Source organism: Myotis myotis, unplaced genomic scaffold (assembly GCF_014108235.1).
Source record: "Myotis myotis isolate mMyoMyo1 unplaced genomic scaffold, mMyoMyo1.p scaffold_m19_p_42, whole genome shotgun sequence".
NCBI lineage: Eukaryota > Metazoa > Chordata > Mammalia > Chiroptera > Vespertilionidae > Myotis > Myotis myotis.
The window spans coordinates 781,837-799,704 of NW_023416349.1; the positions used below are offsets into that span (position 1 = coordinate 781,837).

Here is a 17,868-nt window from a genome sequence, read left to right on the forward strand (position 1 = left end):
TTAAATACTCGTGTACAAGTTTAATCAAATGCGTACAAATTTAATCAAATACTCGCGTACAAGTTTAATTAAATACTTGTCACAAGTTTAAATACTCGTGTACAAATTTAATTAAATACTGGCATACAAATTCAATTACTTGTGTACAAGTTTAATTAAATAATCTAAAAAGTGAGCCCGCCGTTCCCCACAGCCCAGCTAACGGGACATACCCAAAGGCATAGGTGCAGGGAGCCCGTGGGCTGGACCCTCCTCCCGGGGTGGCCCCGTCTAACACCCAACCCGTCCCCTTCAGTGCCTCCCGGGGCGCCTGTGGGGGTCATGCCACCCCACACCGGACTGAGCGATTCCAGACTCAGAAGGGCCCACAGAACACGAATCCGCGCCCCCTCCCATTTCCCATTGGGGAAGCCACCCCCACTTCCCATCAGGGCGTCGGGGGACCCCCCCAACTAGCGCGGCCTCGCGTCCCAGTCCTGCAGGATCCTCAGCACCTTGTTGTCCACCCGGGGCCCCTCCAGCCTGAGCCCCACGTTCACATGGCAACTCTGCTTCCTCTCCCTGCGAAGGAGAGAAACCGCACTCTCGTCCGTCTGTCTGTCCTGGAAGGGCAGGCACAGCCGGAGGGAGACCCCTGTAGAAGTGAGACCCAGGGAGACCCCGTGGTCTGTCCCGAGCAGAGACCGAGACCAGTGGGGATGCGCCCAGGAGCTGGGAGGAGGGGGACCCGCCCATGCCTAGGTCCACCCACTGCTTTTCAGGGCTAGTAGGCAGCCCTCCAAACGGCCCCAAGGATCCTTCCTCCGAATACACACTCTTGTGTGGTCCCCTGGCTCACTGACCCATAGAACAGGGCAAACGAAGAAGAGGAGAAGGGGGAAAAGAAGAAGAAGAAAAGAGAAGGAGGAGAAAGAAGGGAAAGAAGAGGAGAAGGAGGGGAAGGAGGAGGAGAAGGAGGAGGAGAAGGAGGAGAAGGAGGAGGAGGAGGAGGGAAGGAGGAGGGGAAGGAGGAGGAGGAGGAGAAGGAGGAGGGGAAGGAGGAGAGGAAGGAGGAGGAGGAGGAGGAAGAGGAGAAGGAGGAGGAGAGGGAGGAGGAGGGGGAAGGAGGGAAAAGGGGAGGGAGGAGGAGGAGAAGGAGAAGGAGAAGGAGAGAAGATGAAGAGACAACTGAACATCAGCCCGAAGAATCCAGGTCCACTCTCCAATGCCACACCAGCATGGGTGGGAGTGGGAAGGGGGGGGTTGGGTTTGCTCGGCCATGGAAAGAAGAGCCCAAACCCCCAGGAACGGAGAGAAGAGCGTTAGCGACACCTGCAGGGCCGCCTGAGGTCCAGGGTCTCCGAGACACTTACAGGACGACCCTCGTGTCCCCCTTCCACTGGTCGAAGGTCTGGTGCAGGAGCTCGACGCCCCTGAGCCTAATGTCATTCTTTCTCAGGTCCAGGTGCCTCAGGCTCGGGTGGCAGAGGAGCAAGGAGGCCACGGCCTGGCAGCAGTCGGAGGTGAGCCGGCACCCCTCCAGCCTGCGGGGCGGACAGAGACGGCAGGAGAGTCCCCATGTCCCACGTCTGAGAGCTCAGCCGGACAACGGTCACAGCCCGGGAGACACACTCCGGGAGGAGCAAGTCCCCTCCCTCCAAAGGCATTTTGAGGTTTTGGGTCAGTTGTTTTGTGTGTTGTGGGCAATTATTCAGAGTAGGCTGCACCATCCCTAATTCTGAGATGGTATGAGCCATATAATCCTTCAAAAATTGAACGCTGCCCTGGCCTGGGAGCTCAGCTGATTAGAGTGTCGTCCTGATATGCCAAGGTTGCGGGTTTGATCCCCGTTCAGGGCACATACAAGAAGCAACCAATGCCCGGCCAGCGTGGCTCAGTGGTTGACTGTCAACCTAGGAACCAGGGGGTCATGGTTCCATTCCCAGTCAGGGCACACACCTGGGTTGCAGGCTTGATCCCCAGTAGGGGGGCATGCAGGAGACAGCCAGTCCATGATTCTCTCTCATCACTGATGTTTCTTTCTCTCTCTCTCTCCCTATCCTTTCCTCTCTGAAATCAATAAAGATATATCCTATATAATAAAAGCCTAATATTCTAAGTGTCTAGTTGACTGGTCGGCCATTCAACCAATCAAAGCATAATATGCTAATGATATGCTAAGGCCGCTCAACCGCTTGCTATGATGTGCACTGACCACCAGGGGGCAGATGCTCCAACTAGTAGGTTAGCTTGCTGCTGGGGTCCGGCTGATTGGGACTAAGCGAGACTGACTGGATACACTCTGGAGCCCTCTCGCGGTCCCTCCCTGGCTGGCCAACCTCCCGCGTCCCTCCCCAGCCCCCATTGTACACCCGTGGGGTCCCTTGGCCTGGCCTGCACCCTCTCGCAATCTGGGACTTCTCAGGGGATGTCAGAGAGCCTGTTTTGGCCTGATCCCGCAGGCCAGGCTGAGGGACTCCACTGGTGCGTAAATTCGTGCATTGGGCCTCTAGTTTAAAAATAAAAGAATTGGCATTTCTAACAGTGTCCCAGGGTGTTTCTCATCTGAGGACCACACTTGGAGAACCCCTGTTCTGAAACGCCCCAGTCCTCCAACCCGATGGAGAAAAACCCAGTGATGCATGCAGACGTCCCCGTTTTCCCTCCTGAGACCACCCTTGCTCTGGTCTCACAGCAGGGAGGAGTTAGGGGTGGGGGAGCCACTCACTCAAGCACCTGGAGTCCGAAGTTACGGTTCTCCAGGGTCTTGCAGAACTGGTCCAACCCCTCATCTGTCAGGCTGTTAAAGCTGAGGTCCAGGCTTTGCAGGGTGGTGATCTGGACAAGAGCGCAGGCTGCCTCCCAGCAGCAGCAGGCAGTCAGGGCGCAGTTCCTCAGGCTGCAGAGAGAACACGGAGGGAAGAACCAACCCACACACCCTTCCGTGGGGCCTCCTTCCTGCCGTGTGTGTGTGTGTATGTGTGTGTAACAGGTTTGAGATACTAGTGGCCTGGAGCATGGATTCGTGCACATTGAAAGGAAATTAATTAGAAGGTGGATGGTGGGGCGGGACTGGGCAAGATGGCCCGGACATGCCCTGGAGCCAACCTCCCATGGTCTTTCCCCAGCCGGCCGCATCTGGGGCGTCAGCATAGCTTGAAGGGCATTTGCAGAATGAGCAGGGTTCCTCCGGCAGGTGGGGTCCCTCGGCCTGACTTGTAGGGATCAGGCCGAAACTGGGTTTGACATCCCCTGCGGGGTTCTGGAGTGCGAGAGGGCACTCTGCAATGTTGCTGTCACTACAGGGTGTGGAACACAAACATAAGTGTGCAGTAAACCAGATTTGGGGCCAACAGTACCCCACAACAACATAACCCCTGGCAGAAGGTGGAATTGCGTAGCCCCGCGAGGAATTGGGCTCCTTCCTCTCTGGTTTTGGGGTGTGTTACTCGAGAACTGTTGCTGCCAAGACACCGCAGCTCAGCAGCTCCTGCATTGAGTGTCTGCCTCCTAGTGGTCAGTGCATGTCATAGCGACTGGTCAAATGATCGCCCAGTTGGAGGGACAATTAGCACATTAGGCTTTTATATATATAGATTATGACTCCATTTCCTGCGCTGTGCTGTACACCCCAAGATTAGGAACAGAGCACTTGGGACTCACACGAGCCTCTGTAGTGGGCACTTGGCTTTCTGCAGGGCGCTCCACAGGTCCTTGGCGCCTTCGGGCCTCAGGGCGTTCCCGGCCAGGCTCAGGTGGGTCAGCCTGTGGTTGCTGCTGAGATTGAGGATGAGGCTTTGGTAGGAGAGCAGCGTGTAGTCACAGCACTCCAGCCTGGGGCAGACACAGATGGCAGGCCACTCACTTTCCACCCACCACTCTGTGTGTTTCCCAAAAATACGTTTTTTATTGATTTCAGAGAGAGAGGAAGGGAAAGGGAGAAGAGAGATAGAAACATTGATGAGAGTGAATCATCAATCAGTTGGTTCCTGCACAACCCCCATCAGGGATTGAGCCTGAAACTTGGGCATGTGCCCTGTCCGGGAATCAAACCATGGACCTCTTGGTTCATGGGTCAAAACTAAACCACTAAGCCACACTAATCAGGCATTATATATAATGCCTGATATATATATATATATATATATATATATATATATATATATATATACACACACATATATATACACACACACACACACATTTACATTAAATATAATATAAAATAAATAATAAATATACAATACATAATATAGAATATATAATTATAAATAATATATAATTATGTTATATATAATACTATGATATATGATATATAATTTGTTATATATAATGCTATATATTATATATGTAATATAATATATATGTAATATATATTAGAGGCCCAGTGCACGAATTTGTGCACCAGTGTGGTCCCTTGGCCTGGCTTGCGGGATCAGGCTGAAACCAGCTCTCTGACATCCCCTGAGGTGTCCTGGATTGCGAAAGGGCACAGGCCAGGCTGAGGGAACCAGTGCACAATTGGGGCCAGGGAGAGATGCGGGAGGTTGGCCAGCTGGGGAGGGACTGTGGGAGGGGTCCCGGGTGTGTCCAGCCTGTCTTGCTCAGTCATGATTGGCCTGACTCCAGCAGCAAGCTAACCTACTGGTTGGAGTGTCTGCCCATGGTGGTCAGTGCACATCATAGCGAACAGCTGAGAAGACTTAGCATGTCATTAGCATAGTATGCTTTGATTGGTTGGATGGTCGACTGGTCAACCAGACACTTAGCACATTAGGCTTTTATTATATAGGATAATATATAATGTATGTAATAATATATAATATATATAATATATAACTGTGGTTCGCGAGCCACATGTGGCTCTTTGGCCCCTTGGGTGTGGCTCTTCCTAAGCCTTAGGAGTACCCTAATTAAGTTAATAACAATGTACCTACCTATATAGTTTAAGTTTAAAAAATTTGGCTCTCAAAAGAAATTTAAGTCGTACTGTTGATATTTGGCTCTGTTGACTAATGAGTTTGCCGACCACTGCTCTAACCAACTGAGCCACCGGGCCAGGGCCATGACTGGGTTTTCTTTGTCTCCTACTGAGGGATGGACATTCCAGTTGGGCTTTCTTTCCTTTTAAACACAAAAGCCTCCTCCTACATCTGGGACCACCTCTGAGGGGCCTACGGTTTAAGAGAGAGGACTGGAAGTGGGACGACCAATGGAAGGGGTGGTGGGCTGGGGATCAGTGGGATCCAGAGGATAGAGGTAGAGGAGGAATGGGGGACACACAGGGGGATGGGACTTATAAAAAATGCAGAAAGATGCATTAAAGACATGAGCGGGCATTCATGTTAGAGAGACCGAGATGAATAGTAGGACTGTGAAAAAAAACCTATTAGTAAGGAAGGATGTGGCCTGGCCGGCATGTCTCTGTGGTTGAGCATCGACCTATGAACCAGGAGATCACAGTTCGATTCTGGTCAGGGTACATGTCCGGGTTATGAGCTCGATCCCATGTGGGGCATGCAGGAGGCAGCCGATCAGTGATTCTCTCTCATCATTGATGTTTCTATCTCCCTCTCCCTCTCCCTTTCTCTCTGAAATCAATACAAATATATATTTTTTTAAAAAAGGACTTAAGTGTGTCCCATGATACACACATTCTCCTATCACTGCCTTTGTCCCAGAAGCACTTATGTGACCAAACAAGCCACAGTCCCATGGCAACAAGAACAGCACTTACGCCAGCCTCTCCCGCTGGGCCTTGGACAGGGAACAGGCCCCCTCGTCCTTCAGATAGATCCTCCGTACCATCAGCGTCTTCAGCTTCAGGTTACTTGAAAGGTCTTCGGCAAATTCAAGCATACTTGTAGGGGTGACCGAGCAGCCTTCCAACCTGGGGAGCCACACAAAACGCCACGCCTCAGCTCCCCAGGGAACACAGCGCCCACAGAGCCTCATCCATCTCCCACCGCAGAGCGGCTCCAGGGTCACCTGCATCTTCCCCAGCCTGGAAATCTAGCCACAAGTTATCGGCAGAATGGGATGTGCATTTGGGGCCAACACCGGCTGTCCAACCATTGGTTCTAAAGAAGGAGATGAGCCTAGGTCTCCATTCAGTCCCTGCAATTCAGCTGTTTTGTTTTGTTATTTATTTACTAGAGACCCAGTGCACCAATTCTTGCACTAGTGGGGTCCCTCGGCCTGGCCTGAGGGATCGGTCAAAACTGACTTTCCGACATCCCCTGAAGGGTCCCGGATTGTGAGAAGGTGCGGGCCAGGCCAAGGGACCCCACTAGTGCATGGTCGGGGCCAAGGAGGGACGTGGGAGGTTGGCCAGCCAGGGAGGGACTGCGGGGGACTGTTGGTTTCCCTATCTCAGATGCGTCTAGGATATTACAGGCAGTCCTTGGGTTACATCAGACTCAACGTACCTCGTTTCGTGGTTACGTCTCCATCTCCCATTTATTTATAAAAAAAAAAAAGTTCCGTCATTTCGACGTATGTGCATATGTGCTTTATGTATTTAATTATTTATTTACCACAAGTAAAGGTCAGGAATTGTTATCTTTCTTTTAATTTTTTTTTTTTATTCCACTTGAGCACGAGGAAACACTGTAGTGGTAACTCTCTGAAATGACGGCTGTTATAACAAAACACATCATGTGCTCTTCGAGGCAGCCCAGGGGGACGGGACCCAGAGGGCATGGTGCCCGTGAGATGAGTGGGCGGAGACCATTGGGCCCTGTGGGGCTCACCTTAGGGTGTGCAGTTGGCAGCGAGGGCTCTTCAGGGCCGCGCTGAGGGCCTGCACGGTGTCCAGCTCTATGACGCTGTTGGTCAGGGACAGGGCCTCCAATTCCTGCAGAGCCAGCGCCATGCAGAGCTCCTCCCACCAGCAGAGGCGCCAGTTGGTGCCTTCTGGTCTGTGTGGGAGGGAAGAGTCCGAAAGGGAGTCAGGGTTAGAGGTGACACTGTAGAAAATGGGCAGTCAACTCAGGCTGGAGGGCCCCACCCTAGTTACCATCACAGACCCCGTCATGAGGCTAGTAAGACTCTCCCATAACGAGAAAGGCCCAGCCTGGCCAGCGTGACTCAGTGGTTGAGCATCAACCTATGAACCGGGAGGTCATGGTTCGATTCCCGGTCAGGGCACATGCCTGGGTTGCGGGCTCGATCCCCAGTGTGGGGCGTGCAGGAGGCAGCCGATGCATGAGTCTCTCTCATTGTTGATCTTTCTCTCTCTCTCTCCCTCTCCCTTCCTCTCTGAAATCAATAAAGACATATTTTTCAAAAATTTAGAAAAAATATATAAAGCCCAGAAACCTATTACAAGATTTCTCAGTTCATTGCAGGAAGATCATGGCCTCCCCTAACCCTAACCCCAGATGCCCGGGCCAGGTGTCCAGGGTCCCGGGATCCAGCAGATGCGCAGGGCAGGCTCAGAGCACTCACATCGCCTTGTGGATGGTCAGGGTCAAGACCAGCTGTATCTCCCGCAGGCGCTGGCAGCAGCGGAGGCAGAAAGCGCACACCTGCAGGTCCCTGTGCTTGGCGACCATCAGCGTGGCCTGCTTGCAGCGCTGCAGCACCTGGGCCAGGAACGCCTCCTCCCGCGTCTCGTGCAGGCAGTAGAACAGCAGGGGCAGCCCGTGGTGCTTGGTGGGCAGGCGGTCCTGCCACAGGGCTGTCCGGGACAACACCTCCTTGTTCCCCAGGGACACCTCGCACCGGAAAGACCTCCCCACCGCCCGGGCGCACGTCTCGTTGAAGAGGCCGAAAAGGAAGAGCGCCATGAGGGCCAGGTCGTTCCTCCTCCTGCCGGGCTGGGCCAGCAGGCGCCTCACGTGGGCCTGGTCCAGCTTCTGGAACTCGGGGAACCGCCCTGGGAAGCGGAGCACGTACCACAAGGCGGCGAAAAACTCCTGGAAGCTCAGGAGGGTGAAGGTGTAGCGGGCCTCGCCCCTCACCACGCTCTGGAGGACATGGGCACGCAGCAGAGCATCCGCGGCCTCCGGGCCCAGCTGGGCGCGCTCCAGCTCCTTCTCCCCAAATACCCAGCGCGCGGCCCACATGCCCTTGGCCGCCAGGGAGCACACCCCCTGCAGGCATTCTTGGAGAAGGGTCCCCGGAAGGCCTCCCACCGCGGCCACCAAGGCGTTGGACAGGTGCCGGGCGAACAAGGCGGCCGCGTTGGGGAAGGCGAGGAAGAGGTCGGCGCCCCTCTCCATCGGCTCCTTGAGGCACAAGCAGACCAGCCAGCACACGGCGGGCGCCTGGCACATGGAGGAGGGGATGGCGCTGCCCCGGAGGAAATCCACGGCCTTGTCGGCCGCCCTCCCGTCCCCAAAGTACCTCCGGAGATACCGGGTCCTTTCCGGGGCGGTGAACCCCGAGAGGGTCAGGACCGAGGGGCAGCTCAGCAGGGGCTTGAGGACCCTCCAGGAGGAGAATCTCAGCAGGAGCAGCAGCGAAGCCTGGGGCAGCATCTTCCCACTCAGCAGGCTGGCCAGGAGGATGGGGACCGGCAGCTTCCGCCTCCAGTCCTCTCTCAGATCCTTGTGCCTGTGCGCCAGGGGCAAGGCCAGCGTCTCGAAGCCATCGAGGATGAGCAGCAGCTGTTCTGGCCTGGCCAGGGCCTTGGCGGCCAGCGCCCCTGCCTGGGGCCACTGGCGGGACAGCAGGCCGCACAGACTCTGCTCTTCGTCGTGGGCCACGTGGCGGCAGTGGACATAGAAGGCGCACCAGGCCTTGTGCGGGTAGAAGGTGCACCCTGCCCACTCCAGCATCACCCGGTGCGCCAGCGTGGTTTTCCCTGCCCCGGCCACACCCCGCAGGACCACTGTCCGGGGCGGCCGGCCATGTGGCCTGCGGGGGAGGAACAGACAGGGCAGGAGCCTCTGGTGCCGGAGGATGTCCTGGTAGAAGAAGTCCGCCTGGTTCCCGGGCCACGCCAGGCCGTCCACCAGGTCAGAGTAGTGGTCCAGCACCTGCTTCCGGTAGTGCTGTACCATGGCTAGGGGAAGGGGGGAGGGAGAGAGAGAGAGAGGGAGAGAGAGAGAGAGAGAGAGAGAGAGAGAGAGAGAGAGAGAGAGATCATCGTGAGAAGGAATCCAGCAACAAGGAGAGCAGCCTGGAGGTAGACAGCAAGCCCAGCCCTGCATTTATTCATTTTAAAACATGTCACTTTATTATTATTATTGATTTCAGAGAGGAAGGGGGGGGGGAGAGAGAGAGAGAGAGAGAGAGAGAGAGAGAGAGAGAGAGAGAGAGAGAGAGAAACATCACTGATGAGAGAATCATTGATGACCTGCCTCCTGCATAGCCCACACTGGGGATCGAGCCTGCAACTTGGGCATGTGACCTTGACTGGACTCGAACCTGGGACCCTTCAGTCTGCAGGCAGGAGCTCTATCCACTAAGCCAAACTAGCCAGGGCACTTTATTATTATTATTTATTTAAAAAAATATCTTCTATATGATTTCAGAGAGGAAGGGAGAGGAAGACAGAGATAGAAACATCAATGATGAGAGACTCATGGATCAGCTGCCTCCTGCACACCCCCTACTGGGGATTGAGCCTGAACCCCCCGGACATGTGTCCTTGACTGGAATTGAACCCTGGACCCTTCAGTCTGCAGGCCGACACTCTATCTACTGAGCCAAACGGGCTAGGACTATTATTATTTTTAAAAAATATTTTTATTGATTTCAGGGAGGAAGGGAGAAAGAGAGAGAGAGAGAAACATCAATGATGAGAGAGAGAGAGAGAGAATCATGAATCAGCTGTCTCCTGCACGCCCCACACTGGGGATCAAGTCCACAGCTGAGGCAAACGGGCTAGGGCTCTCTCTTTCTCTTCTCTCTAAAATTAATAAAAACGCATATCTTCTCTTAAATCCATAAAAGAAGGGTTGAAAAAAAAGGAGAGAAAAGGAGACACCAAATTCATCGACCACTCCCCTGGTCTTAGGAATGACCCGTAGCCCGTCTCCCTACAGCGCTTGCCACGCCCTCCACACATACCAGGGTACTCCTCCTCCAAGGTCCTCAGTGCTCTTCTTGGGGGTGGGCCCGTGGGCTCCAGGTGAGGCAGGAGCTCTGCAATGGACAAGAGAAGAGGCTGCCCCATTGAGATGAGGAGCGATGTGGGCCCTCCCTGGAGAGCAGGGGCCACCCCTTCAAGGACCTCCCACCTTCGTTCGGGGAGAAGAGCACTAGCTGGACTCCATCGGGATGTCAGGGAGAGAGAAAAGGGTGCTGTTTCCTCATGGGCCACGGAAGGTGTTCAAGAACACGTACGTGTATCGCTTAGACCTGATGGTTGTGTGTCATCGTGTGCACCAAGAGGTCGCCAGTTCAATTCCTGGTTGTGGGCTCGATCCCCAGTAGGGTCATGTGGGAGGCAGCCAATTGATGTTTTTCTCTCATTGATCTCTCTCTCCCTCTCTCTAAAAATCAATAAAAACATCTATATAATAAAAGTCTAAGTGACCAACGGCGGAACGACCAGAACAACTGGTCGCTATGATGCACACTGAGTACCAGGGGGCAGATGCTCAATGCAGGAGCTGCCCCCTGGTGGTCAGTGTGCTCCCATGGGGGGAGCACTGCTCAGCCAGAACCCAGGCTCATGGCTGGAAAGTGCAGTGGCAGTGGCGGGAGCCTCTCCCACCTCCGCAGCAGTGCTAAGGAGCAGTGAGCAGAGTGGTAAGGAGCAGCAAGCAGGCGAGTGGAAGGAGCAAGGGGTACTGGACTGTGAGAGGGATGTCCTGCCCAGGGGAGGGGCCTAAGCTGGCAGGCAGACATCCCCCAAAGGGTCCCATACTGCAAGAGGGTGCAGGCTGGGCTGAGGGACCACCCTGCCTCCCTCCAGTGCATAAATTTCATGCACCAGGCCTCTAGTCTCTCTATATGAAAGCCTAAGCGACTGTCTGACCATCTGACTGGTAGCTATGGCATGCACTGGCCACCAGGGGGCAGACACTCAACACAGGAGCTGCTGAGCTGTGGTGACTTGGCAGCTGCGGTTCTCAGGTGATGCACTGGGAACCAGAGAAGAGGGAGCCCAATTCCGGGGTGCATCACTCGAGAATTGCCCTCTCCCAATCCGGGACCCTTCAGGGGATGTCTGAGAGCTGGTTTCTGCCTGATCCCCACAGGCCAGGCCGAGGGACCCCACCAGTACACAAATCTGTGAACCGGGCCTCTAGTATTAAATAAATACATAAACGCATGGCCCAGCCAACACTAAGGGAGATATACACACAGATATGGACCCTCACACATGCATGCATATATAAAATATATATACACTTCAGGTGTAGGGGCCTATCTTCTATGGACATGTTCCTATCTCTGGATATTTATATGTGTATAAAATTATATTGGTAGTCATTGGTTCTTTTTTTTTTAATGTTGGGTAGATTTTGGTTCTTGGTAAATATCTCATTGAGGTACATTTATTTATTTATTTTTACATTTAAAAAATATATTTTTATTGATTTCAAAGAGGAAGGGAGAGGGAAAGAGAGACAGAAACATCAATGATGAGAGAGAATCATGGATCGGCTGCCTCCTGCACGCCCCTACTGGGGATCGAGCCCACAACCCAGTCATGGGCCCTTGATCAGGAATCGAACCCAGAACCCTTCAGTCCACAGGCCGACACTGTATCCACTGAGCCAAACTGGCTAGGGAACCCCCATGGATGTGTTTTTAAATATATATATACTTTACTGATTTTTTTACACAGAGGAAGGGAGAGGGAGAGAGAGTTAGAAACATTGATGAGAGAGAAACATTGATCAGCTGCCTCCTGCACACACCCTACTGGGGATGTGTCTGCAACTAAGGTACATGCCCTAGCCCAGAATCGAACCTGGGACCTTTCAGTCCGCAGGCCGATGCTCTATCCACTGAGCCAAACCGGTCAGGGCCCCATTGATATTTAGAGAGAGTGGAAGGGAGAGAGGAAAGGGGAGAGAGAGGAAGATGGGGAGAGAGAGGGAAACATCCATGTGAGAGGGATGCATCAATTGGTTGCCTCCCCCACCAGCCCCAGTTAGGGCCTGGGATCAGAGCTGCTACCCAGGCACATGCCCTTATACTCTTTTATCCCTTTTTTAATCCTCACCCGGGGATATTTTTCCCATTGATTTTTAGGGAGAGTGAAAGAGAGAGGGTAAGACAGAGAGAAACATCCATGTGAGAGAAACACAACGATTGGTTGCCTCCTGCACAAGCCGCGACCAGGGCCTGTGCCGGGGAGGAGCCTGCTACCAAGGTACGTGCCCTTGACCGAAATCAAACCTGGGACTCTTTCGTCCACAGGCCGATGCTCTATCCACTGAGCCCAAATGGCTAGGGCCATGCCCTTATACTCTTGACCAGGAATTGAACCCTTGATCCTTCAGTGAGTGGGACAATACTCTAACCCAGCCGTGGGCAAACTACGGCCCGCAGGCCGGATCCGGCCCGTTTGGCTGTTCTATCCGGCCCGCGGAGCCGAAAGAGCGGAGGGTTCTCTTGCTCTCCCCTCTGCTCCTTCACCAGCAGCAGTGTTAACATGGCAACGTCGGGAAACACGGCCGCAGCTCCTTCTTCTGAGTCCAGTTTAAGAACCCATTGTGGCCCTCGAGTCAAAAAGTTTGCCCACCCCTGCTCTAACCACTCACTGAGACACACCAGTCAGGGCAGGTTTCTTCATTAAATATGCTAATAGGGGAGTCTTTGCCTTTTGGGGTCAGAGCCACCCTCTCACCCCACTATTTGCCGTCGTGTTCAGGTGGCCAGTAAAGCACTTAGTTCGTCAGCACCCAAGCCCATCCCTACGCTCCCCCGCCCAGAGGATTACTCACCTTGTAGTTCCATCCGCGTCCGATCGCACAGTTGGGTCTTGTCCATGCTGGCAAAGATGTGATGAGCCTTATCCCAAGCGAGGTGACCAGGGAAGTACTCCGTCAAGAGATGGACCACCTCGCCCCATCTGGCTGTCCTCACCTGGTCCCAGGTGATCTGGGTGGAGCCCGCTTCGGGCTGCTCCCGCACTAAGAGCTGCTTGAACCTCTCCAGATCCTCCTGGCTTAAGTAGAGCATGTACCGCATGACCCCACTTTTGAAAGGGGAGGTGAAGGAGGGCGAGGATGGCAAGGATGAGGTAGACGAGGAGGAAGTGGTGGAGGAGGAGGAGGAGGACGAGGAGTCAGAATCCATCTTCACTCAAGTCTGAGAACCTCAGGCACCACCAAGAAAAACAACCAATCAGAAGAGAGAGAGAGGGAGAGCAGACGAGACCTGTGGAGACATGAGATCATGAGGAAATGAATGGATGCCATCAAGACATCCACAAGCAAGTGTGGGCGAGGATGCAGAGAAGGGGGAACCCTACGTGCCCTGGACGCAGCCACTGTGGGAAACAGTGTGGCGTTTCCTCAAAAAGGTAAAAATAGAACTGCCATTCGACCCAGCGATTCCACTCCTGGGAATATATCCTAAGAATCCTGAAGCACCAATCGGAAAGAATGAACTAGTATGCACTCCTATGTGCATAGCAGCGTTATTTACAATAGCCAAGATCTGGAAACAGCCCAAGTGCCCATCAGTAGGTGAGTGGATAAAAAAGCTGTGGGGTGCCCTAACCGGTTTGGCTCAGTGGATAGAGCGTCAGCCTGTGGACTGAAGGGTCCCAGGTTCGATTCCGGTCAAGGGCATGTACCTTGTTGCGGGCACATCCCCGGTAGGGGGTGTGCAGGAGGCAGCTGATCGATGTTTCTCTCTCATTGATGTTTCTGGCTCTCTGTCCCTCTTCCTTCCTCTCTGGGAAAAAAAGAGAAAAAAAGCTGTGGGACATTTACACCAGGGAATACTATGCAGCTGTGAAAAAGAAGGATCTTTAAAAATATATTTTTTATTGATTTCAGAGAGGAAGGGAGAGGGAGAGAGAGATAGAAACATCAATGATGAGAGAGAATCATTGACTGGCTGCCTCCTACACACCTCCTACTGAGGATGGAGCCCACAACCCAGGCACGTGACCTTGATGGGAATTGAACCTGGGACCCTACAGTCCACAGGCAGACGCTCTATCCACCTAGCAAAACCAGCTAGGGCAAAAAGAAGGATGTTTTACCTTTTGAGACAGCATGGATGGACCTGGAGGTTATGATGCTAAACAAAATAAGCCAGTCAGAGAAAGACAAATACCATGTGATCTCACTTATATGTGGAATCTACTGAAAAAAATTAACTAATAAAACAGAACCAGGGGCATGAAAGTGTGGAACAGACGGACAGCTGTCAGAAGGAAGAGGGATGGTGGTGGGGAACTGGATAGAAGAAGGTGAAGGGATTAGCCAAAGCACACATATGTGTAGCCCATGGACACAGACAATAGTATAGTTAATGATGGCCAGAGGGAGGCTGTGGGGGCTGGAGCTGGCTGGAGTTGGGCAAAAGGGTGGGGAAGTGAGGGCCATTTGTAATGGTGTCAACAATAATTTTTTTTTTAAGAGAAGGAAGTCCTGCCATTTGCAATAATATGGATACCCGTGGAGGGCGTTCTGCTAAGTAAAATCAGTCAGAAACAGAAAGACAAACACTGTAGAATCTCACTTCTATGGGGAATCTAAAAAAGGTGAACTCATAAGACCAGAGAGTAGAATGGGGGTTGCCAGGGGCTGGGGGATGCTATGCGGGGTCCACAGATTCAGTTATAAGACGAATAAGTCCCAGCAGCAGCATGCACAGCGCCATGGCTATGGTGTTTAGTATTGTAGTGTGTAATTGAAACTTGCTAAGATCATGACACTCCAACCCACTGAGCCACGCTGGCCAGGGCACGGGTAAACATTTTTAAAAGGTAAAAAGCTGCCATCTTTGACGGGGTCAGTGTAGAATCTGGACCACCCTCGGGTCCATTTAACCTTACATTTTCATAAGACGTCTATCACATTGATCCTCTCCCCTTCATTTTACAAGGGGGGAAGTTTACGTAGGTTAAGTTCAGCCCAAACTGTGAGTGGTGCAAGCCAGCAGCTAAAAGCATGTCCAGTGCCCAAACCCATAAGCCATGCAGCTGAGCTGAGAATTTTTCCTCCCTTCCTTCTTCCCTCCCTCCCTCCCTCCCTCCCTCCCTCCCTCCCTCCCTCCCTCCCTCCCTTCCTTCCTTCCTTCCTTCCTTCCTTCCTTCCTTCCTTCCTTCCTTCCTCCCTTCCTCCCTTCCTCCCTTCCTCCCTTCCGCTTCGGAGCAATGTCATTTTCTTTACTGAAAAGGAGAATGTGATAGGGGAGATGGTGTCAAAGACAGCATTTCTATATCCTCGCCGCTTCCTGTTCTACTCTTCTCTCCTCACTATTTCTCTTCTGTGACTACAGCTATCTCGACTTTTTCAATCTTTTAAAAATCATATTTGTATTGATTTCAGAGAAAGAGGCAGAGAGAGATAGAAACATCAATGATGAGAGGGAATCATTGATTGGCTGCCTTCTGCATGCCCCTCACCAGGTATCTAGCCCGCAGCTCAGGTACGTGCCAGGAATTGAACCCATGACCTCTTGGTGCATGGGACGACGCTCAACCCACTGAGCCTCATTGATAAGGATTTTTATCAATGAGACAGAGCCGGTCCTTTTCCAAGGTGACGTGAGCCAACTGGACTTGGTGAACTCCAGTGTCTCTTAGTGTAACTGTCAGGAAGGAGAGGGAAAACCCCCACAAAGAAACAAAAGAAACCCCCAACCCCACTCACCCCTGAAGGGAATCAGGCTTCCTGGCTCCTTCCTGTTAAAAACATCTCCGAAAGCAGAAGGAAAAGGCACTCATGGCCCCTGCCCGGCCCTGATATATTGGCGGAGGCTCCCTTCCCATTGGCTGGGGCTGAGCCTTGACACTCTTCCCCTTTGCACAGGTTTGAAAGCTTAGCATCGGGGACTGGAGGCGAAGGTGGGCGCACGGCTGTTCCCACAGGTGCTGCCCTGCTGTTCTCATAGGTGCTACGCATGTGTGAAGGAAGCCCGTCTGTCTGTCCATCCGTCTGGCCTCTTAGATCCACAACGAGCAGCCTGGGGAAGTGGCGGGCGTGGAGGGCGCCCCAGACTCCTGGAGTCCGTCCAAATGCTGGCTTCCCCTGTGGAAGCTTCCAGAGTCATTCCCTGCTTGACTTTGCTCACCTGTCCAGTCTCCCCCACCCAGAGTGTCATTCTACTGACCCGATGTGGGGCCCAAAGCAGCAGGCCCCGTCAAAGGGAGATGAGAGAGCGTGTAAGACACACACACACACACACACACACACACACACACACACACACACGCAACCTGGGCATGTGCCCTTGACCAGTAGGTTTTCGAGGTTCCTTTCCAATTCTTCTTTTTTAAAATCCTCACTCGAGGATATTTTTCCATTGATTTTTAGGGAGAGTGGAAGAGAGAGGGAAAGACAGAGAGAAACATGGATGTGAGAGAAACACATCGATTGGTTGCCTCTGCACGCGCCCCGACCAGGGTCCGGGCCAGGGAGGAGCCTGCAATTGAGGTACATGCCCTTGACCAGAATCAAACCTGGGACCCTTCGGTCCACAGGCTGACGCTCTATCCACTGAGCCAAACCGGCTAGGCCTCCTTTCCAAGTCTTTATTAACTGATTAATAATTAATAGAAGGAACTGAATCCCAAGTTTCTTATCAAAGCCACGGTCCGGCATTCATGACTTCGGTGATCCTGGTAACTACTGCACACAGCTACCGCGAATAATGAGATTGGACTCCACTGACCTCGGCAAATTCATCCGTTGCAGTTGACAGTCCATATTATATTAGTGTCAGGTGGACAGCATAGCAGTCAGGTGTTTATATAAATTACAAAGTGATCCCCCTGGTAAGTCTAGTCCCCACCTGGCCCCATCCACCGTTATCACAGTATTGTGCTTTTTTAAAAAATATATATTTTATTGATTTTTCACAGAGAGGAAGGTAGAAGGATAGAGAGTTAGAAACATTGATGAGAGAGAAACATGGATCAGCTGCCTCCCGCACGCTCCCCACTGGGGATGTGCCCGAAACCAAGGTACATGCCCTTGACTGGAATCGAACCTGGGACCCTTGAGTTCGCAGGCCGACGCTCTATCCACCGAGCCAAACTGGCCAGGGCAGTATTGTGCTTTTTAAAAAAATATATCTTCAGCCCTAGCCGGTTTGGCTCAGTGGATAAAGTGTTGGCCTGCAGACTCAAGGGTCCCAGGTTCGATTCCGGTCAAGGGCATGTACCTTGGTTGCGGGCACATTCCCAGTGGGGAGCGTGCGGGAGGCAGCTGATCCATGTTTCTCTCTCATCGATGTTTCTAACTCTCAATCCCTCTCCTTTCCTCTCTGTAAAAATTCAATAAAATATATTTAAAAAAATATATATCTTTATTGATTTCAGAGAGGAAGGGAGAGGGAGAGAGAGAGAGAGAAACATCAATGATGAGAGAGAATCATTGATTGGCTGCCTCCTGCATGTCCCCTACAGGGGATCAAACTGGCAACCCAGGCATGTGCCCTGAGTGGAATCAAACCTGGGACCCTTCAGTCTGCAGGCTGACACTCTGTCCACTGAGCCAAACCAGCTAGGGCTTTATCACAGTATTGTTGACTACATTCCCTGTGCTGTACTTTACGTTCCCATGACTGCTTTCATAGCTGGCAATTTGTACTTCTTTTAAAAAACTACATTTTGATTGATTTCAGAGAGGAAGGGAGAGGGAGAAAGAGATAGAAACATCAATAATGAGAGAGAATCATTGATCGGCTGCCTCCTGTACACCCTCTACTGGGGATCGAGCCTGAAACCTGGGCATGTGCCCTTGACCGATTGAACCCAGGACCCTTCAGTCTGAAGGTTGACGCTCTAGTCACTGA

General features: G+C 52.5%; 1 protein-coding gene across 1 annotated transcript; it reads right to left on the minus strand.

The window, feature by feature from the left end:
* Window positions 1-452: 452 nt before the first annotated feature.
* NLRP8 (NLR family pyrin domain containing 8) lies at window positions 453-13,080 on the minus strand. Its single transcript, XM_036306533.1, has 9 exons — window positions 12,834-13,080; window positions 10,000-10,074; window positions 7,429-8,989; window positions 6,732-6,899; window positions 5,717-5,869; window positions 3,643-3,813; window positions 2,708-2,878; window positions 1,353-1,523; window positions 453-561 (listed from the first exon to the last, which is right to left on the minus strand). Exons 1-9 carry the CDS (start codon window positions 13,078-13,080, stop codon window positions 453-455), a joined length of 2,826 nt encoding a protein of 941 aa, XP_036162426.1.
* Between the last annotated feature and the right edge of the window lie 4,788 nt (window positions 13,081-17,868).